Source organism: Mus pahari, chromosome 6 (genome assembly GCF_900095145.1).
Source record: "Mus pahari chromosome 6, PAHARI_EIJ_v1.1, whole genome shotgun sequence".
In the NCBI taxonomy this organism is placed as follows: domain Eukaryota; kingdom Metazoa; phylum Chordata; class Mammalia; order Rodentia; family Muridae; genus Mus; species Mus pahari.
The window spans coordinates 36497-59625 of NC_034595.1; the positions used below are offsets into that span (position 1 = coordinate 36497).

The 23129-nt window shown below is 52.0% G+C and overlaps 1 protein-coding gene across 1 annotated transcript in view; it reads right to left on the reverse strand.

The window, feature by feature from the left end:
• Positions 1-1469: 1469 nt before the first annotated feature.
• Shb (SH2 domain containing adaptor protein B) overlaps positions 1470-23129 on the reverse strand; it is a 109416-nt gene continuing 87756 nt past the window's right edge. The window contains exons 5-6 of the mRNA XM_021200330.2: positions 22804-22923; positions 1470-2252 (exon numbers count right to left, since the gene is read on the reverse strand). Of these exons, the coding sequence (XP_021055989.1) occupies positions 2069-2252; positions 22804-22923 (304 nt within the window). The 3' untranslated portion in view covers positions 1470-2068. The remainder of the gene's footprint in view (positions 2253-22803; positions 22924-23129) is intronic.

A 23129-nucleotide genomic window follows, 5' to 3' on the forward strand; every position in this document is an offset into this window, starting at 1 on the left:
AGGGAAGACGATGAGGTGGGACGGACCAGGAAGAAATAAAGGAAACGGCTTGTCTTCAAGCTGCTGAAATCAGTGGCAGCTACCCAAAGGTGGCTTTTACTTTTGTTCTGCCTCAGCCTGAAAGGCAGCTTTGTCAAGTCTAGACCTGCCTCAGGCCTCTGAACACTGGGCTTGAAGCCACTGCTGGAGATGGCCAAACTGTCATTTACTGTGCTCTGCCCACATGGACTAGGGACAATGGTCACCAACGTTCCAGTCCATTCAGACCATCTGGGTGGCTTAAGACAGGAATCTGGGAAAGGTGGTAGAACCTTGTTGGAACCAGTTTCCTTGTACCATGGTCAGCCAAGGGCAGCCAAGCCTTTCCTGTTGCCCATGGATGCAAGAGTCAGATGCGATGGTCAACCTTCATCGCCATCTAGCCTGAATTTACAATCACCTAGGAGACACACCTCCAGGGTGCTTCCAGAGTGGTTCACTGGCCAGGGAAAGACCCACTAAGATTATGGCCATGAGTTTGAAACAGAGCAAGGTGGGGTATATGGGAGGGTTTGAAGGGAAGAAAGACAAGGGGAAATGATACAATTATAATCTCAAAAAATAAGAGCTGCTGCTGCTGCTGGTGGGATACTGTGCCATTACCTCATGGGCTGAGGTCCCAGGATGAATGCAGGTATCAGGTGAGCAGGACCATTCACACATCTGCTTCCTATGGAGGCCTAACACTCCAGCCACTGTGGACTGAACCCTCAACTGTGAGAAAATTAATTCCCCTTTAGTTGTCTGTCTTGTCACAGAAAGGTGACCGACACACCAGGTCTGTATATGTTGAGTGCACACACAAACTTTCACCCATGTGGTGATCAAGAGGGTTCTGTGTCCCTGACATATCAGGAACTCACTCCATCTTAATCGAGGTGATGGGGAGGCCACTCAGAGCCAGTGACATCACCAGCTATGAGCCTGCTGGGCTGTTCTCACCTATGCAACCTTGGGAGGCTCTCCCCACCAGAGACACCTTTCAAGGCAATGTAACTGATAATGGGGAGAAAACCCTTTGCGGACTCCCTGGGCACTATGCACCAGGTTTGTCATTAGCTGCCAGGAGTAGGAGGGGAGTCTGGAAGCTCTGCCAACTTTGCAGCCACGTGGCTGGAGTCTGAATACAGGTCTGGCTGCATTCTCGCACTGACTCACTTCTGTGACCACACGGCCCCTCCTACCTAGTCCATAGTGACCCCTCAGGAGCCCAGAAAGTTGCCAAGGCCTGATTGAAGTTCTCCATTCTCCTTCACAGGGCTTGCTATACCAGCCAATAAGCCCAGGAAACACATCTTGATTGGGAATCAAACCAGCAGGCTGGCATTTCTCTCTGTAGAGAATGTCTCATTCATATATATATATGTATGTATGTATATATAAAATTTAAAAAAAACCCAGCTAATAATATATATTAAATGACTATTTTATTTACACACCCTATCATATTCATAAATAATTGCATCCTCTTTGTCTGCACAATTGTTCCTTGACATCTAACAGTTACAGAGTGTACATCTAAAAGGAGATGGGGGCTTACTCTGGCTTATCACATGGTCTTTTTTGTGTACACTCAATATGCACACCCAGTGACACAGACATAGACCAGATGGGGTGGCTCCCAGGGCCTCCTGGGCTCCCAGCACCAATGGGAAAACCTTGCCCATACACAGGTGAGTTCCTGACAACTGGAAAACAAAGAGATACAGGCCAGGGCTCCACCCTACCTACCGCTGGGCCCCACCCACTGCTGGGCTCCATCTACCACTGGAGCAGCTTCACCTTTGTTCACCCTGGAAGGCATCTCTTTGGATTGCAAAGACTTTAATTCACAGAAACTCGAGAAGGGGGTGGGGTAGGGGTTGGGGTGGTGTGGCCGCTGGCTGCCCTCTTCATCCAGGCCTTCTCCAACCCTGTAAGTGGCGACAGCATTCTAAGACATGCAGTGGTGTGCTAGTACCATACACACAACACACACTGGACACTGCTGGCACAGGCTTGGTCTCAGAGCAGGGTGAGGCTGGTCTTTTCACAGAGTCCGCACGGCCACTGGGTAGAGGAGAGATAAGTGCTCGGCCCCTTTGATGGGCAGCTTCCTGGTGGTGTAGTAGTGGATGACTTCCGGGACGCTGTCAAAAGGGGGGCTGTTCTGACCCAGAACATACTTCTCTTTGGTCTTGGCCAGTTTCATGTGCATGAAGCCCTGGTTGCTCCTGTGAACAAAACACAGAGGTCAGAGGCTGTGCACCGTGCTCAAGGAGAGAGGAGGCACTGTCAGGGCACTGCTTGCACTTGCTTCTGCTCCCATAAGCACATGTACTCCCCAGGAGCTCGCCCTGGCCACTGGGGCCAGGGTTGGCTGTCTAGGACATGGGTCCTAGCCATACCTGGGAGCACCGCCCATTTCTGCACCTGCCTGAGGTCCAGGGGCAAACCACTGGTAGTGTAAGAACTTTCCACCCAAAAGCTTCTGGGAATTTCAGGGGTAGTGGTAAAATCCAGCCCTGAAACAAAGCAGGGACCTGTTTACACCTTGCAGGTATCCAAGATGCTCCAATCTGACAGGTGGCCTTGGGCCAGTACAGTATGTGGCAGGCAAGATATTCTCTTAAGATAGGGAAGGGGCAGCCTAGCCAGGAACATTTCCCAGCTTTCTTTGGGTACAGTGAGCCGCATGGCAATGCTGTAGTCAATGGAAAGGAGTCAATGGAATGTGGTAGTTATGCTTGCTCCCCACCAAGCATGGCTTAGGTAGGTGCACTTAGCCGCAGTCTCCCAGGAACCCCAAGGCAGAGTTCCTTCCTTCACATGACTGCTGTCAACTCTATCTACACTCAACTTAATTTTTTTTTTTAAAAGATGTATTTATTATTATATAAGTACACTGTAGCTGTCTTCAGACACACCAGAAGAGGGTGTCAGATCTCATTACAGATGGTTGTGAGCTGGGTTGCTGGGATTTGAACTCAGGACCTTTGGAAGAGCAGTCAATGCTCTTAACCACTGAGCCATCTCTCCAGGACTGAACATTCAACTTTTTAAGCTGTGATAGCATATGCCAACCCCACCCCTCACTTTCAGTTTCCCCAAGAGCCTATGGAAGAAGAGCAGGGCCAGGTCTCAGTGTCCACTCAGCCTGGTTTCAGATCTGTCCAGGGAGAACAACTTTGGTGAAACCTGAAGGAAAGGCAGCAGGTCCCAACTGCTGGGAGCCGATGTGTCCCGGTCAGCATAGTTCATTATCAGCATGCCAGGTGGGCCACAGTCACGGATGATAAAGGCCAGCATCTCAACTGCGTACCCCAGAGGGCCTCTCCCATTTGCGGCCCTAAGCTGCAGCCACACCCTGGCTCACCTGAGCATGCCTCCATCACCTGTCTTTGTGCAGACTGTGTCTTCTCATTCATTCACCCAAACCTCGGGTTTCTGACTGAGACTGTGCCACTGTCTCAGAGCCCATCCTTGGTAACTTGTGGACAGCTCTAGGGACCCAGCAGCCAGGGCTACCTAGGGAGGCCAAGAGGCCTGCATGGACTCTGAGGGGCATGGTCTTCCTGAGCCCCAATTCCCTTTCTGGTCTCTATGTTCCAATGGGGTTCTTAAACTTTACCTGTCCTTTGGGTATAATGCCCCCTAACCTGTTATGCTCTCCAAATGGATAGAAAAAAATGCTTATGGACATGTGGGAGCAGAGCAATGTATCTGCGCACAATGGCGTACTCAGAGATGTTACCCCGGGCTTCAAAGATATCAGCAATTACATTTCAAGAGAGAATTATTCTTGTGAAGAACTAAAATTTAAATCAAGAGTTTTAAGGCTGTGCTGTTCGAATTACAGAGCCCACAGCAAGCTCGGCTCTGCAGCAAAGGGTCACTGCACCCCGGATCAGCTCTGTGATGGGGGAGGAGCGCTTACTCAAGGCACATGCAAGAGCCAGCATGCCACACAGAAAACAAACCTCAGTGAGGCCGGGGAGCTCACCTCAGCATGATGTAGGGCCCACAGATACCAGTGAGTTGGAAAAGGGCCTGGAGCGCAGTGACAGACATCCGGAAGGTGTCCGGGAAGCTTGCTCAGCCTATCTGGGATGTTGAGCAGGCATACGGGGATAGATACCAGGTGTGACCATGACGCACCTTTCTCCCTTCACTGCAGCGCAGACCTTGCAGCGAAGTTGGACACCAAGCACCTTAGCTCTGTGAGGGGTCCACAGTCACATCAGAGGGAGCAGAGGATTTGTAAGACAGAGAGGGCACTATAACTCTTAAGGGGCTGACATAATGGCTCCCATTACATCTCAAGGGGGCCTGGGCAAGGCACTCACAAGGTTAGGGGTTAACATGAGATTTCCACACTAGATTTCTGTGCCACCCAGTAGGCAGCAAGGGTGGGAATGGCTCTGACAGCCCCAGGTGACTTGAAGACACCACAACAATAGGTAGCAAGGCCTAGTGCTCTCCCAGGATACTCTCCAGAGCAGCAGTGCTCCACAGGAAGCCAGGCAGGTTAGCAGGGGCAGCAGGAGGGACTAAGCAGATGTCCTCTGTGCAGAGCCTCCACACCCCTGACCAAGTCTGGTCAGAGACCAGGGAGGCCAAACACAAGACCATCCCAGGCACTGAGAATGGCTGGTTCCAACCACTGAAACCTCCCAGTCATGAAGACAGGGTGGTAACCTATCCCAAGAGGTTCAGTCAGGGTGGCCTTGAACTCACAGAGATCTGCCTGCCTTTGTCTTCCTAGTGGTGGGATCAAGGGTGTGTGCCAAAATACCCAGCCTGGGCAGGGTATTATCGCAGCAACTGAAATCAAACTAGAATACAAGGGCGGGTATTCAAATCTCCGAGGGCAACAGACAGACACATCAGGCAAGGGCGTGCACAGGGCGGCTGTGGCTGCTCATAACAAGATGGTTTTGCAGTGAGAAATAGCGTTCACCCGCTTTGATACACTGGAGGAGAGAGGTCAGAGAGGCAGCCAGCAGGAGGGCGCAGAGACTCCCAGAGCTCTGTGCTCCTGGGTGGGCGCCAGGCAGAGCCTGCTCCCAGGCTCCTCAAGGCAAGGATGCCACAGTGGTTCTGGGTCAGCACCCTTCCCAGGGAACTCTGACAGGCTCCTGCCAACTGGTTCTTTGTTGGCTCCATCTCCTTTGATAGGACATCTTGTGAGAGCGAAGTCACAATTGGGGTGTCTCTGGCGGGTGACCTGTCTAATGAGTCTTGTAAGGCCCAGGGAGGCAGGGTGCTGGGGCTGTCAGGGCACTTAGATCGCTCATTACCATCACAAAAAGCGCCTCCTTGTCACTCCCCCCCCCCCATCAGCAAGCATGCCTGGCGTGTGCTGGCCTAATAACAGGCCCCACCTCGGTTCCTAATCATGAGCTTTAATAAAACATCACTCAGCCCACAGCTGCCCGCCTACTGCTGGGGTGCTTGGCCTCACCTCTCGCTTTTAGACCTAATTGCTTGATGCATATTTCATGAAGAATCCCGGGTAATAGTTATGTTAAATCGTTTCTTTTCATGATGAAATGACTTAAAAACACTAGCATATAATATTTATGTGGGATGAAGGAGGAAATAGCCCTACGGGACTAGCATAGAGGGACCAGTCACAGGAGTCTGCATATGTGGAATTTCTGCTTTGCCTTGACTGGAAAGTGATGGGCAGATGCTTTCTTGAGCCAAATGTTTCACATCCTTCAGCTCCAGACACCCGTGATCCCCAGCGGCAATTCAGAATTCAGAATACTAGCATTTAAACCCCACCAGGCAGAGCTAAGTTGACATGACTAGTATCGCTTGCAGATGGGGAAACTGAGGCTCAGAAAACCATGTACCTTATTTCACGGGGAAAGATGGGGCCAGGATTTGGACCCTTCTCTCTTCCTTCAGGGACATAGCCTAGTCTGGCCTCACATCTGCTGTGTAGTCAAGGATGGTGACCTTGGGCTCCTGAACCTCCTGCCCCTTCTCAAGTGTTGGTACTAGGTGTCTTCAAACCTATGTCTCTTTGACTCAGCAGCCTGAGCTCCCTCCTCAGCCCTCACACAGGCCTGCAGCTACCACTGTGACCTCATCTTCTCTGATCCGTCACCCAACTGAATGAATGTAGGCAGGTCTTAGAACTTGCCTTGAGTCATGAGAGGGAACTCCCCTGCTTTGTGATGCACCAGTTCCCTGCTCCGGGCTCCCGGTGCCTGCCTAGCCTGGATCCAGGGAGCTCCAGGTTTGCCATCCTTTCCCACAGGCTGCCTAGAGCAGGGAACTGAGGTCCTCTGACTCCTCCCCAACTGTAAGCTCTAAAGGGTAGGGAAGCTGGAGAGTGAGCCCAGACCGGTGCCTGCGGGGAGGAGGGACCTCTGAGAGGAAAAGTCCTGCAGGCTGGGTATAAAGACCCATGTCTTTCCAACCATGAGATTTTCTACTCCGTCCTGGGAGTTCAGAATTCATGTGTGGGATCCCTGGGCTAGACACTGCCCTCTGCATGGGCTCACATGCATGAACCACAAATATAAGACCAGTGTTTGCCCCGGTCTTCCTAAAGGGTTAAGCCTCAGTCAGAGCACTCCTATGCTGGGGTCCCAAGGGCTGCGATTCTTGTTAGGCCATTTTTAAGCATGTGATTCTGACCATGGAACCCAGATGCAGGGGCAGATTATTAAAGGAACAAAAAGAATAAGGCTATGCATTTTAAATGAACGCAACAACCGAGGGAGGTGGAGGGCGCACAATAGAGCAAAGACTGCTTCAAGGCTGAGAGGACAGGCTCTATGTTCAGCATGCAGGACAGACAGGGACATTTGTGCCAACTTGATGGGGAGCCATCCTGCCTCTGAAAGCAGTCTACTTTATGACTCAGACCTCTGTTCCCCTCTCAACTCTCCACAAGGGCTTGCTATGTGGCCCAGGCTGGCTTTGAACTCACAATCCCCCCTGCCTCTCAAAGTGCTTGGATCCTATGGGAGCAAACCCAGATATTCCCACCTACTCTGACTTTGAGGAGCATCCCACTAGGACTGCATCCTTTTAGGGAAACCTTCCTCACACCTGGGGACCAGGAGGTGCTCCAGCAGTACCACCAGTATGGCTCCCCTGTAGGGCTCTATATACCCTCATAGCAACCTCCCTAGTCAGTTCAAGCTACTGCCCAAGTGAGACTGAAGGAGGGCGTCCTCTCTCCTGTGACACCTTAGACTAACGTGGCCTCTGTGACAAGATAATCTGACAGCACTCAGTAGATAAGGCCTCAGGGTTTGGGAGGAGGAGGGGGGAACAGCCTGATCACCTGAGATGCCTGGGAAGGTCGTGACTTTTCTCTTTGATTCATGACGAACACAGGAGACTGGCAGTAGATACAGATGCTCACTACACGGATGTGAAAGCGAGTGTCGACGTGAGGGAGAAGCAATTTGCTGGGTCCCAGGGCAAGGACCCTGAGCTTCCCAAGCGATGTGGACAGAACAGCATTCTTCACTGTAGACTGTGCTCTCCAAGTATGCAGTCGGGGACCCTAAGGGCCCCTTCCAGCAGAAATGTCCCAAGAGTCCAAAGAGGTGGGTGGACAGAAAAGGTTGACGGAGCCACAGGGGGAATACCTGCACCCCACCACCTCCAAGGATAAGCTGAAGCTTGCCCATGTGGTTAACAATGTCTAAATGTAAGCCCGCTGAGCCAAACAGCTTGGTTCACAGCCGAATAATTACACTTTCAGTAGACACCAGCAGGGACCAGGCTTAAGGAGGTGCCTAGTGTTCCTCAGGCTCTGAGTGACAGCCCAGGGTGAAGGCCTTCTGTGAATCACGAGGCATTGACGTAGTGCCTGCCATCTTCCCGGAGGCAAACAGGCCGGAGGGCACAGAGTAAAAGGCTTGCTCTCACAGACCAAGAGGAAGAAGGGCAAGATGAGAGCACGAACGGCGGTTTTCTTAGGGACAGAACTTTTATGAAGTGTTATCCTAGAAGCTGTTAATGACAAGACTCAGGCAGCAACGCACCCCTCACTGGCTGAGACACGCACATAGCAGTAATACGTCTTGGTGGTGACTCCCCCTCGGCTCAACGTTACAATGCATCCTGATTCAAAGGTGAACATGAAACCTGCAAGAGAAGTGGGGGGGGGGGGCGGCAGTGGCGGTGGTGGTGGCTGTGACTGTCCAAGTGCTGACCCAAGTCAGAAATGTTGGTTCAGTCTCTGATCCTGCTGATGCCACAAGACAGCCTCCCTCTGTCCCTGGGCTTCAAGGTTCCCTCTGTAAAGGTGCAGATCCTTCCACTGATGCAACTCCAATTTTTTCAAATCCTATTTTTAATGATGGTTCTTAACCACTTTTACCTCCCTTGTAGCCCACTATCTACCAGAGGTAGTGGGAAAGAAAAGGTGGGGTGGGGGTGGGGGGGTGGACCTGTGCAGAAAGGTTCTTTGGAGCAATTCCCATCTGTGTTCCCATCTGGAAATCAGCAGTTTACAGGTTAGCAGGCAGCAGCAGCTCAATCCACTTGCAAACACCTCACAGATACACCAGCAGTCCAGTTCAGTAGAGTCAGGTTAGCAACAGCAGTGACACAACCTGACAGAGACAGCCAGGCCTCAGCCTCAGCTCCAGTCAGCAGGAGGGACCAACAGGACACCAGGAGAAGTTCTCAGCCGTGCCTCTCTCAGGGAAGCGAAGATCAGCAAAGACTCAAGATCCAAAAGCATTTCACAACTAGCTGTACCAGCAAGCCAAGCTCTGCCCCTGTCACTCCATGGAGTCCTATTTCTACCCTCTAAACATGTGTACAAAAGATTTTTGGTGTGTTTCTCTCTATGTTGTTTCGACAAATGCAACTCAACTCTGCAATGTAAGGCAGACCAACGCATGTGTTTCATTAGCAAAGAATCTTTTATCTTGTGTCCTTTCATGTGCTTGCTTTAGCAGAACATCCTCTCTCCTGTGTCTGCTTCAGCAAAACCTTTTGAGTCTGCTTAGCCTTTCACACCTGTGTCCATTTTAATGAAATATCCCTTCACGTGTTTGTCCCAGCAAAACACCATCCAACAGACTTTCCAAAGAACCCTTAAGTGTCCACTTCTCACAGATGTTCTCAGAGAGAGACACCGCTGCAAGGGATGGGCAGAGAAGAATGGGGATTCCTCTGTCAAGCGCCATCCACGTGCCTCTCTGGGCTTGGAGAGACAGACGCAACCTAAGCCTGGGCCAAACCAGATGGACAGAATCCATCCAAGACAAAAGGACAGGTCTCTCCCAGCCCACAATGTCCTTAGGAGATGGAGGTTCTCGACTGGGCCCATCACCCTACCTTCCCTGAGAAGGATCTGGTAATGTCTGGAGAGTCCACGGCTTAGCATCTAGTGAGGAGCCAAGGATGATTCTAAGTGGACAGCAACACACAAAACAACCCCTTAGCCCGGAATGTTGATAGTGTCAGGGCAAAGCCACACTCCTTAGTCACCAGTACAGGGACCACGCCAAGCTGCCTTCCCAGACACTTTCAAGCTAAACAAATGTGACTATCTGGCTAAGGCAAGGCTCAAGACATGACAGAGGACCTGCCAAACAGCTTGCTTCCCAAGGCTTCTAGGCCACTGTCAAGACCCACTCCTGGCACCTATCCCTATTCCATAACCACATTTCAGGAACTCTATTCACAGGAGGGGGACATTCTTGGGTCTGGGACCTACATAGGTGGGAAACAGGATAGACACAATCCAGGCCCTAGGCAGCTAGCCCTGGGTGTGAGGCCCATGCTGCCCCTCTGAGGGCATAACACCCTTTACATTCACTCTCACCCAAGCCAAGGGTTCTCTCTACCTGTTGTAAAGGCTGTCCTGAGCTCTTGAGATCTGAGCTGGCGATGAACAGCAGAGGCAGGCTCTCTTCTGGTGCAAATGCAGGGCCAAGGGCTGGGCCCCCAATATGCGTCTCACTTCCCCTGCTGGGCAGAAACTGCCACCCAACTGCTGTCCATCTGGTCTGTCTGCTGGCTCCAGTCTCTATAGGCCCAGAACCAGCATGTATCCCCAAGCCTGCTGGGTCTGTTGTTCATCGACAACTTGGCAACCTCAAGCCCATGATGGCCAAATTGCCCTCTGGCTACAGGCTTCCTAGTTAGGCTGGGTGCTGGCCCCAGCTCTGTTGCTGAGTATCACCGGGCAGAGCAGTGTGTTGAGTGGCCTGAGAATCACTTCTCCACATCAAGTCCTGGGACACTGGGAAAGCACTGTTTGTACCTGTCTGGTGGTGCAAACCTGTAACTGGAGCTGTTTGGCAGGTCGAGACAAGAGCCTGTTTGAAAATAAAAAGTAAATAGAAGGATACTGTTCAGAGGTGGAACATGTGTCTAGCATGCTTGAGGCCTGAGGCAGAGGTGGAACATGTGTCTAGCATACTTGAGGCCCGAGGCCCACCATGGTGTGAAGGATCCATGTGAGAACAGCAGCAGGAAAAGCAGGGAGTGCTGGGGAATCCTGGAATCTCAACACCTGGGAGCCAGAGGCAGAAGGCTCAGGAGTTTGAGGCTACCTGGGTTGGCCTTAAACCGAGTACCATCAGTGGTAAAGACCTATGACTTATGACCTATGACCTAGTCCTGTGAGATCAAGTAAGCAGCGGGGGTAAGGAGAGGAAGCAGCCACTTTCCCACACTGTCTCGAATCTGGGTTAGATTGGCCTCAACAGCCCTCACCACCACCAGGAGATGGCTTTCTCCTGTCTGGAAGTCCAAAGGCACATGGTGGACTGCCAAAAGATCAGACACAGTGAACAATAGTGATTCCCAGTGGGGAAAAAAAACCCAGTTGTTTTGTGGACCCAGGTGGCAGTCCCTCTGACCCCTGGACGGCTCCATCCTCCCAAGCCTCAGTTTCCCAATCTATACAACAGGACAGGGGACCATTTGACTATAGAGGTCCTACATATGCAAATTTAGAAGCCCCACCTTCTAAAGGCTCACAGGTGCCCAGAGCCCCAGGGTTGTTTCTTAGGGTGGGCCCCTGAAGATACTTCCTAGGCTTGCAGCTCCCCGGACCTCCTTGGAGCCAGAAATTGCCTTCAGTATGTTTCTCAGGGGACTCTGAGCCACTCAGGCTCAAGCCCCACCTTCCTGGTTCCATCTGAGGAGGAAAATGCCTTTGTGACACCCAAGCTTGCAGTGTGAGCGCTCCTGATGCCTGCCTGCAGCCTGGGAAGCTCAGTTTCCAGCCGAATGCTCCACCTTCCATTGCTCTACACCACAGTCTATCCCCACTCAATATTCCTATTACACCTGGCTGGTGGCAGCTCCAGGCTCTGGTTCTAGCAGGCCTTGGACATTCTACCTGCCCTGGGAAGGAAGCACAGGAGGTGACTCCTCTCCAGCTGTCCTTACAGGAACAATGGCCTCCCCTCTCACAGTTGTCACACCATGTTTAAGACCCAGTTGGCCTGCCTGGTGTTCTTGGTGGGTTTGCCTAGCTAGGCCACTGCTCCTGACATCTGCACATAAACTCCATCATTAATGGTGGGTGCCTGCTGACCTCCTGAGGGCACCTCCCTCCTCTCCCTCCTCTCAGTCTCAAATGACAGGATTCGACTGACCCCCACGACCATTAGGTGCAGAAAGTTCTTGCCTCTCAACCCAAACCAAAGGACACATGTTCAAGATTGCTAACAAGCAAAAGCCACAGCTTAGCTCACACTCTAAAGATTGACAAACTATTCCAGACGGCTACAATCACTTCTCAGTTATCTTGGCTTTGGAGTGCAAAATCGCTCCTGTTGGACATTCATTCTGGCTGCCGTCTGACAGCCTCTTTCCACAAGGTAGAGAATTTCCTCAAAATTAAATCTCTAGCTCTCTGCTCCCTAATGGAAATGATTTCTGCCTTGATACACAACAAAGCCTCCATTTTATTATTTGGCCAGGGATTGGCCACATTAATTATGTTTTTGTTTTTTCTTTTCTTCAGCGTGGCTGCAAGTAATTAGTTATAGTTGCTCACCATCAGAACTGACTGTTAGAACTGCCATTCCCACAAAGAGTCAACCCTGGATGGTGTTTTGGGTTTGGAACCATTCAGGACAGAAAAGATTACCTCCACCAGCCAAAAAAAAGGGAACTCAGAAGGGGTATGCTGCTCTGTGGGGGCAGAACACACTAGAAGCCCAGATCACAGCCTATGTCTGAGTGTCAAGTCAGAACTCATGCACCATTCAGCTTGTAATCATGGTCGCTGGCACCATTCCACCTCCCTCAGAGGACACTGTTCACAGCCTGTTTGAGTTGGTTCCCAACACCAGTGACCAGGTACTGCACAAGACTCCAAGGTACACGGCAGGCGCGTCACCTCATGGAAGGTTATGTCCAGTACACTGCTTGCTTTTTGGCAAGCTGAGATGTGGTGACTGCACAAAGGATGCAGGGCTATGAGTGCTGGTGGTCGGCACTACTGCAGGTGAATAACCCCTGACTCTCATGAGCCGCTGATCTTGAAAGGCAAAGTGGGGTTGATCCAGGGAACTGCTCCCACTGGGCAGGAGCACCAACTTTCCCAGTTTCTCCTTTCAAATCTGTTACAGTTTCAGTCTGAAATTTGTCTCTCCTACAGGCACATGTTTTGAACACTTGTTCCCCAGCTGTGTTGGGATGCTATGAAAACCTTGTGTGTTTGGGGTGGGGAGGAGGCTGAGCTTGAGAGGGAGGTCACTGGAAGTCAGTCTTTGAAGACTGCACTGACCTTAGCTCTACCTGGCTCTGTTCCTAACCCTCGAGGGTAAGAGCAGCCTCCACACTCTCCTGCCATCACAAGCTAAGCTGTCCTGCTCTCTGCAGGGGACTGAAAGCACAGCAACAAAATAAGCCATCTGTCCCACAGTTGTTTCTTCCTGACACTGTGGTCACACCAGAATCCTTCTCTTCTGTCTGCTTGTTTGCACCCTCTACCCTAAGCATATGGGCTGAGAACGTGGCATGAACCCCACACTTGGAGGCCATCAGCCACATGTGGATTTTCAAAAGGAAAACTTTCAGAAGGGGTTGGGGAGAAAAGATACTCTAAAGCATTGTTAATAAGTCAGCTTTGCCAAACCCAACTCACTCCTCCTGGGTGAGGTAATCTTAGAGAGAAACAGGGGAAGCCCAAGCCTGATTAAAAGTGGCAAAGGCTTTTTCCAGGTTGCAGGTGGGAGGGAGGTCTGGCCGCTGGGGGAAGGGACATGAGCAGGTTTGAGGGGAAGGGCCAGGATGTGCATGCATGCCAGGGACCCCCACCTCACTCACAGCCACACAAAGTCGAATGGAGCTATTACAGCTTTGAGCTATGGCAGCAAAGACAGGGCTGTAAAACCTGCCGCATGATTTTTATAAATCTGCCTCCAATACCAAGAACATTTATGAGGAAAACAAGAGAAGGAAACACAGCGCTGGTGAGGCTCAGAAGGGTCATAACCTTGCAGACTCTGGAGGTGGGACAAGACGATGACAGGCTGCTGGCAGAGTCTCCATGTCACCTCCCGACTCTGCTCTAGCTGACAGGGGCCTAGGGAACAGTTAACCCCTGTCTGTAACCTGGGGTCTTACTCTGAGAGCCACCAGGCGCTTCAGCTATGGCTGATGGGGTTTGCTGTGGGAGCTTTGAACTGTTTACACGGTCCAACTTCTCCCATACACCCTTCGCTGAGGCCAGCACCCAGGCTGCTGTGACCCCCTGCATCTGTGCAGCATCTCCATGTCACAGATGAGCACAATTCCATAAAGTTCCCATGCCCTTATGCAAAGGTGGGAGGCCGCCAGGTGGGGTGCCTGATCTTCTGGCTCCAAGGCTCCTCTTTCTCTTGCAGGCACACTCTGCAGCTGTCCTCGTGGCTTCCCGCCCTATAACATCCCAGGGGATGTCCCTGAAGTCTCTGGGCAACCACTTCCTGGATGGCTCTGGCAAAACTGCATTAAATACATTATGTTAACAAACTGGTAGGAGGGTGATTAGAAAGAAATGTTCTGGGTTGGAGAGATCAGCCAGCCTCCAAAGGGAAGTGTCCAGGACATGGAACCTTCCTGGTGACAAATGGGCAGTTGGAATGCCTCCCTTGGTGGCTGAGCCACACAGGCAGATGAAGCAGGCTGATAGGAGATAATTAAAAGCCTGCTGGAAATGTAATCGGGGTGGGTCAGATGCCGGAGAGGACTTGGGAGGAACAAAGGGAGGATGTAGCAGGCTGGGGGGAGACAACCATCACCTCCTGGCACAGATCTTGCAGACGGGCAGTGTGAGGCAGAATCAGCATAGCACACACCGCCTCGGGGTCTGCACGATGCACGTACGTGTGTGTGTGTGTGTGTGTGTGTGTGTGTGTGTGTGTGTGTGTGTGTGTGTAGCATTTTTAAAGCCAACTGTACCTGATCCCCTAGCTGCTCAGAAACTTGGCCATAGCCCTCAACTTTACCCTTCCTTCCCCTTACTGTTTGTCACCCATCCACCAACTGTCCTTGTCCTTCCCTGAGCAGGTGCAACTGCTTCCCTCCTGACCTAGCTGATAACCACAGGCAGAAGCCCATCTGAAGAGCTATGCAGACACTCCACCCTGTGAGCTGCCTTGAGCTTCTGTCTGCTACCAGACACCACCAGTTTCCGAGACACACCTCCACATTTAGTTGAAGTGATTAACTGTGTGTGTGTGTGTGTGTGTGTGTGTGTGAGAGAGAGAGAGAGAGAGAGAGAGAGAGAGAGAGAGAGAGAGAAAACAGAGACCAGGGTCAGGCAGAATGCCTCGCCTGCCCCTGGTTACACAGCCTAGCAGAGCAGGTTCCTAGCTAAGCTTGGCTTCCTCCGCCGTAAAGAGGGAACAAGGGTTGCATTTCCCCGCTGGTACCAAGACTGGACTCAGAGAAGGAAGCAGAACTCCCCCCCACACTCCCACCCCGGGTTAAGAGAGGGACAGAGGAGCCCTGTTTTTAGGCCCCACCTTAGGTCCCAGACTCTTTATGTCTTCAGACTTTGACATGTCACGACTGCCTGGAAAAGCTGCCAGAGGATGCCTGACCTGGGTCCTGCCAGGAACACCTGTGGTGGTAAGGAAGCAGGGGGGGGGGGGTGTCTTCTGCTCAGGTGAACCCCACAGGGCAGAAAGAATGTCAGGATGCATTAAAATCTGAGCTTCACTCACAGCTGTGGCGTCACATGACCCCTGCTAGCTGCAAGAATGAAAGCTTTCTGGTGTCACTGTCACAGAGAGAGAGAGCTACACTTTACATGCCCACCCCCTTTCTAGTGTCCCCCTTGTCCCACCTCATGGTGGGATTTCAGTAATCCAGAGCTATTCAATGCTGGACACATCCCACCTGCTTTGCTGGGGGATGCAAATTGAGGTCTGTCTGAATCCCGTCCCAAAGAAAGAGCCAGCACTGCTACGCCCATCTACCCAGGGATAGTGCAAGATGTGAGCCCACTGTGCCGAACCTGCCTGGACCTTTTCTACCCGCCACACTACCCACACTGTTGACATACAGGCTCTGGGGTCTGGAGGGTGGCTGGCTGAACGCTGAGGGCAGTGGCAGGCAAACATCTGCTGGCTGGCAGGCACATCTCCTGCATCCTTCCACTCTGGAGGACATCTGCACACTTCATTCTCCCCCAAGTCCCTGCGGAAGAGTGCTAGGGTGCCTTTGCCTAAAGCTGCACTTCTTAATTACCATGCTTCCTTTAACCTTCCAGAGGGAGAAAACACACAGAACACTAATTGAACAGAATGTCATCTTTCCCTTTAGTGGTCCCGAAAGGACAGGGATCCTTCACGTATTGAGAGTCACATTGTCTACCCTGGCCCAAGCTCACCTGTCTCAAATGCTGCCTGAGGTTTGGGTGAGGGTGGGGAATGACTTCCTGTCTCTGGGCCTTGTTTTCATCCATAGGGTCTCCTTCTGTTGTATACATCCCAAGATACCTGCTCATGGGAGGGATCTTCAGCATCCTTGCCTGGCATGCTGCATGAGGGACCAGAATGAGATTTTGAGAGGAAGGAACCTTGGATTCCCAAAGTGTAAGGGTGTGGTGGGAGAGCGGAAGAGGAAGCAGGGCAATGAGGAGGACAGCAAAGAGCCTCCCAGGACAGTTATCACCATAGCCACAGAGGCGCACAGGCCAGAGGGGTCAAATGACAGCTCCAAGCTGGCACAATCCAGAAGAGGGCGGCCTGAGCTTGACCCTAGTGCTGTGAGATTCAAGTTCTCAGTTATGGGGTACGGGGTTTGCTCTGGTTACAGCCACATAAACCTTTTTTACGGTTTACCTATTTTTATGTGTATGGCTGGTTTGCCTGCATGCCCAACCTGTGGGCCATGTGCGTGTCTGGTGCCCAGAGAGGTCAGAAGAAAGCACTAGACCCACTGGGACCGGAGCTACAGAAGATTATAAGCTGCCACATGGATACTTGGAATCGAACTCTTAACCGCCGAGTCTTCTCTCCAGCCTCCACACATCTATGCCTCCACTGTGATAGAGCGTGGATACGGGCAGAGTCAGCTTTCTCTATGATCTACGGCTTTCTGAAGATTACAGAGGCAGCCATGAAATACACAGCAGGACTCTGGCTCAAGATATACATGTGTGAGACACTTCTACTCACTGTCTCTTCATTAAAATGCCCAGAGACATTGAGAGAGAACATTGATGAGAGAAAACAGAAGCTCAGGCAGTCTGCTGTAGGTGCCTGGGGAGCTGGGGCAAGACTCCTGGCCTGCACTGTGCATGGAGGATGGTACTTCCTCCCCTCTCCCCCAGGCTTCTGCCTGCTGCCCCTCCCTCCTTTCCACCCTCAACTGTTCTAACCCTCCTTAGGACAGAGTTTCTCTCCCTCCCCAGACAGGGCTACTGCTGCTGTCTCCTGCACCCCCTGTCTTCCAGCTCACACCCAGCTTAGCAGCTCACAAGACCACAAGGCATACAGAGACAAAGCCCAAGGTCCTTTGATCAGAGCTGGGTAGTGTGGGGTCTCCGGACAAGTAGTGTTTGGGGTGGACGCTGCACACAAACTGCCTTCCTTAGAAGGTCTGCCCTTACCAGGGCTCATCATACTCTCAGAGACCTGTTGGGGGCTAGAGAGAGAGAGAGCCAGGATGAAGTTACTCTAGGGGTCTACGAAGGGAGTTCAACAGCTCCGAGGAGCCCTGATCTGACTTGGGTGGGTGGGGGTCTCAGTCAGAGCAGTGAAACTTCTGGAGCCTCCCCGAGTTCTTATTTGGTTTTGTTTTAGGGGCCAGGGGACGGAGCCTGGGCTTTGTATAAACTAGGTAGGCCCTCCCTACGCCACTGGAGCCCCAGCAACTGAACTCTGATGTCGACTCCACAGAAGGCAGTGAAATCTGTGCTCCCCACTGCTGGATGCAGGGCTCCGCTTCTTCTCACTGACCCCCTCCCTTCCCTGCAAACATTTATTATTTCTTGCTCCTGGCTGTCAGCAGCAACAAACTAAGATTAATCACTCGCCCGCCTGGCTGGTTCCAGACATGCCTACTGTTTGAAAACTCTCTCCTTCACTATACAAATCAATGAGGGGAGAGAAGGAAAAAAAACAAAACAACAACAACAACAACAAAAAAACCCTAACTGAAATACATCTCCTAAGCTCTTCCTGGCCTGGAAGGCCAACCTACCCTCTCTACAGCCTAGGGGAGACTTACTGGCCCGTACTGGGCATCTAGCAGCTGACACAATCCACTGTTCCAGGCAATGCAAATACAAGTCCCTAAGCAATCGGAGGCCTTTCTTCATAAACTGCCCACCCCACACCGCAGGATGCAAGGGGCCCTCCTCTGTCCTCAGATCCAAAGAAAGCCGTTGTGGTCCACTGTAGGCACACAAGGCTGGAAGCAAGTGTAATGACCAAACCTTAGACCTTACTATCATTTGTTTGCAGTGTGGGACTTGAACCTAGACCTTGGTGTCTGCCACCCAGCGCCGTGCCCACCCTGCCCCCAGTCTTAATGATATGGATGTGGATGACACGAGCTCTAGTGGGGGGGTTTGCTGCTTTCAGGGTATCTTTAAAAGGCTCTGCAAGAACAGGGTGGAACAGAGCTCAGCTCACATCCTAAATGCCTACTGTGTGCCAGTGCCACAGTGGGCCTCACCCACCCAGCCTAATTCTTACCCACAGGCCTCCTGTCAAGGGAGGCCCAGGGGAGACAACCACTTGCCTGGCACCAGATGGCTGGTGAAAGATTTGGAACCAGAATTCCACCCAAGGAACCTCTGATTTGACCTTTAACCCCAGGGTGTTCTTATGCTACCTTCGACCCTTTCACAGCAGGCCCCCTGCCAGCACAGACTCAGATGACACAGGTGGCATGTGGGGCACGGGAGGCCAAAGCTGTGGCCTTTTCCTTTGGCAACACTCATGTCTCTAGTTCACTGATGACTCCAGAATGAGCCTCAGAGATCATCACTGTACTTACTGTGTGCCCACCCTGCAGGGACTCCTCAATTCTCTGAGATAAAGTCACATCCTTTAGCCAGGTGACCAGGGATGAGCCATGTCTGGGTCCCGTTCATTGTGGGATTTGTTCTTCTGAGCATGCTTTGTGCCTATTCCTCCTTTAGTGCCCACCCTTTAAGGCTTATTGTCCTTCAAATCCCTCTCTGGTCCCTTCCCTGCGGTGCAGCCCAGGGCATTTCCAACCTGTAAGCTTTAACACCCCCAGTGTCTTCTCTTCCTTGCCAGGCTGTGAGGCCCTGCAGGGATGGAGCTTGAGAAGTAGTGTTCCCAAACAGAACAAAGCATGCAGGAGGAGGGAGCCATCTAATGCTTGGGCGGAGTTGGGGGCGGGTGGAAACTGGCCAGTCCCTGAGAGTAGGCAATCCATCTCTGGGGACTTGAAAACCAAAAGCTTATCTTGGGAGGGCTCTAAGAGGTCGCTTGTCCCAGTGCAGTGGGAAGAGGTGGGGCTGGGTTCTTGTCACCTTCCTGCTAAGGCTTCAGAAGTGTGACTGTGTGTGTGTAACCCATCCCAGGTCACACAGAAATGGTCCCCACTCACGCCCCCAGTAGGACTCACCCCATCCCCAGGACCAAACTTTGCTGTCTTTTAAGTCCTCTTTCCCCTATCTTCTCCAGATTCTTTTGCAAAATCTCTTAGAGCTAAAACTCGGAGAGCCCCGACAGTCCAAAGTGCCTGAAGAATCCTAGGACGGAGACTGCTCCTCACCCTCGCCCCTTTCCCCAGGGCCGACTGCCTTTCCAGGGAAAGCAGAGGACGTCAGCTTTTGGCATTTTCTCACCAGTGCCAAAGGCTCAACCTTTGACTGCCTGGCTGGAGATGTACCCTGCACACCCAGGACCAGTGGTAGGTGTGAGGCCGGCTAGTCCATGTGCCATGCTGACTGTGGCAAGAGAGGCATCTGCAGCAAGATGCTGTGAATGATAAAGCCACTTGCAGGCTCTCTGACTAGTGTCAAGGGTAGGTGTCAACCATGGGAGGGGAGTGACAACACATGTGAATGTGACAAGAGGATACAATATAGACACCCTCTTGGGTCACCAAAGGTACAGGAAGGGGCAGTATGGCCAGACCAAGTATGTCACTGCCTCCCAGGTTTATGTCCACTATGAGTCTCAGTATCAGAAAATGGAAGAGACTGGCTAAGTTAGGTTGTACAGTGAGCCGGGGCTGCTTCCTCTCTTAGGTAAATCTGTAACATCACTCCCACAGCTGACACCCTAAGTCCTCTAATCAAATATAAGGGAGAGGGAGTATGTGCATGCATGCGTGGGGGGGGGGGGCGTGCGCCTACCCACACACCCTAGGTTCTCTGAGCTAGTGTTCATGTGCTGGGCTGGAGAGGTGGCTCAGTGATTAAGAGCACTGTCTGCCCTTCCAAAGATTTTGAGTTCAATTCCCAGCAACCACATGGTGACTCACAACCATCTCTAAAGGGATCTGATGCCCTCTGGTGTGTCTGGAAACAGCTACAGTATACTCATATAAATAAAATAAATCTTTAAAAAAAAAAAAAGAAAAAAGAGTCATGTGCTGCTTCTGCCTTGCAGCTACTGGCCCTTGGTGGCGGTGACCTCCCTCTACAGGTCACCTCTGGGCATCCAAAGCCCTTTGTGCTATCCTGCAAGCAGCAAGACTGTCAGAACAAGCAGGGTATGAGCCCCTTCAGCCAGGCCTGATGTCTGCCTTGGCTCACTCTCTAGAGAGCCCAGTGCCAGGTACAGAGGGTTCCCACAAAACTCTTCCACGGGAAGGACCGAGCAGGTAGAGGGCCCTGTCTTGGGGCATAGATGGGCTTCCCCAAGCACATTCGACCCCAAAGACTTGTCTCACCCAAGGCCAACATGAAAACGGCCAGAGGCTGAGAAGCAGCACAACTGGAATTCCGATGTCAGCTTGCACCCTGTGTATGTGTGGGGCTGCCATTCCCCCATCCGGCCACTGGCAGCAGGCCTGAGGAAGTGAGAAACCACATACTGCACACAGGCTGGCAAAGGTGGTGCTTTCCCCAGCAGGCAGCAAGCAGTACTCACAGTACCACGGCTGTTCTGGAAGGCACCTCTCCCCAGTTCTCCTTCCTTCAAGGAAAGGCTGCCGAGCTGAGCACAGCCCTGACCATCGCAGCCCTGACTATCACAGGTGGTACTCTAATGGCTCTGAACAAGCACAAACCCAACCCTTCAGCTCCAATTCCTTGTGCTAGGAGAGTGGTCCATACACAGTAGTCCTGTATGACTGGGTCAGATAGGACAGGTACAACAAACCAGACCTCTGGCTGGGCACAGTGCTCTTGTCCAGCATTCTGGATGCCACTGGCTGGGGAAGTAGCCAGCCAGCCAGGGACACATGCTGATGGACCCAGAAAATGGAAGAGACTGGCTAAGTTAGTTTGTACAGTGAGCAGTGTGTGGAGGGGCAGGACAGTTTCTACAGTCTTGGACTACAAAGTCTCATGATATACCCCGCTGGCCTACAGACTGCTGCAGAGACCAGGTCGGCCTCAAACTCAAGAGATGCACTTGCTTCTACCTCCCAGGTGTAGAGATTTAAAGGACCGTGCCCCGTGCCTGGCTAGGACAACAGGTTTCTTAACCAGTACACAAGCGATTGTCAAGGCTGGGGCAGGAAACAGGGACAGGGTGGGAACTACATTAGGTCACGTGGGCAAGGATCTGACTGGACTGGATGCATGTTGCTTAGGAACAGATCATCATCCCAGTGCACAGATAAAGACAGGGAGGCTCAGAGTTGTGAAAGCCACAAGCCAGGGAGGGAGGTGGGCTCCTACTGGCTACCACAGCACCCAGGCCACCTGAATGGTAAGGCTATCACCATAAAAGCAGAACCAAGGTACTACCTCCCTAGGGGGCCCAACCCAACAAATATGCAAGGCAGCACTAGAGGTGCCAAGCTTCCAGCCTCTGGCACCCACCTATGACTTGATTTCAATGCATATGAGGTAATGAGGAAACAAAGGGTAGAAATATGGCTGACCCTAGACTCACTGGGGTCAGCTCAGCAACTGGCTGCAGACTCCTTCAGTCCTGGCACATCACAGGTTCTCAGCAGACAGTTTTCCACAGGCACAGCTGTGCTGAAGTTCCCAAGGGTCCCAGCACTCAGGAGATTGCTTGGAGGCCTGTCTCCATGCAACAAGCCTGTAGGCTGGTCCCTGACAAGGCCCTGTCCTGGTGGTGCACGCAGCTTCCGTTCCTTCTTCTATTGAACATCTAACCAGGTCTTTTGTAGTGGCCTCACCATAGTCCCCAAATAATGGAGATTCTAGAAGCAGTACAATCCGTGAAGAACTCAGAGAGATGAAGGGAGGAGAACCAAGGAGACACCCCCCCTCCCCCGTGCCCCTGACTGGCAGCAGGCTGTCTGGGACTTGGGGGCAGGGGAAGGCTGGCCATGTGACAGGAAGTCTATTCTGCCAGCATGAGTGCAAGGTTCCCTGGAAGAAGTGCAGCCAAGCCTACTCTCATTGTGAGCTGCTGGCAGTGACGAGGGCAAGGGGAAGCAAGGCAGAGGGTTCCACTCCTACCCAGTACGTGTGGATGTAGGACCTGGGTTCACACCCCATTGTATCACTAATTCTGTGCCCTTGGAGAATTCCTCTTTCCTCTGAGGCTCAAATCTCCCATCTCCACAATGGACTCTGGAAGGTTCCTTGGATCCTATGTAGCAACAGCATTGAACAATGGAACACTCCAGCAGGAGGGGAAAAGTTCGAACCTCTTATTTCTCAACCCGTTCATTTTAACAGCTCATGGGTCAGAAGGCCCCGAGCAGCTGCAGGGCAGCCACATCAGTGTGTGTGTGTGGGGGGGTCTTTCCAGTTCACAGCATTCCCTCCCAAACTCTGTGGGGTATATAAAAAGAAGGTCAGTCCAGAAGACAGCCTGGGGAATAGGAAAGGGTTCTCACAAGCAGTTACACAGCACTATGAAGGTCAGCATCACCTGCTCTCTGGGAGCCTCAGTTTCCCCGTCTACAGAATGGGACAACACATTCCTCACCAAAGGACTGGTGTGAGGCTAATGCTGGGCAGGATGTGCTAAGAGCCGGGCACAAGCCTGGGCTTGTGAGGATAAGGCTCTCCTCCTTGGGAGAGCAGAGGTGGAAACCACACCACTTCTCTGTGTTCCCAGAATGAGACCAAATTAAAAGCCAAGGCTTGAACTAACTGGTAGGGACAAGCTTCATGGGGGAACTGAGTGTGGCCTTTCTGTGAAGACTCACACGGGCATGCCGCACTGTGCCGAGGGCAGGCGGAGGGTACACGGCACTCACTTCAGGGAGAGGGAGTAGTCATGTCTGCTGGTCTGGCTGTTCCGGACAAGGTAGCTACACTCCTTACAGAGCCGCAGCAGGTTCTCAGCATCACTTCTGCTGATGGCCCCGTGATACCATCTGGGGAGAGAACAAGAGTGTAGTCAGACCAGCACAGGGGAATACCAGGGCCAAGAAGTGGGAATGGGTGGGTAGGGGAGCAGGGGCGGGGAGGGTATAGGGAACTTTCGGGATAGCATTTGAAATGTAAATAAAGAAAATATCTAATTTAAAAAAAAAAAAAAAAAAAGTGTAGTCAGAGAGGAGGGGGACAGGGCTCCAGAATG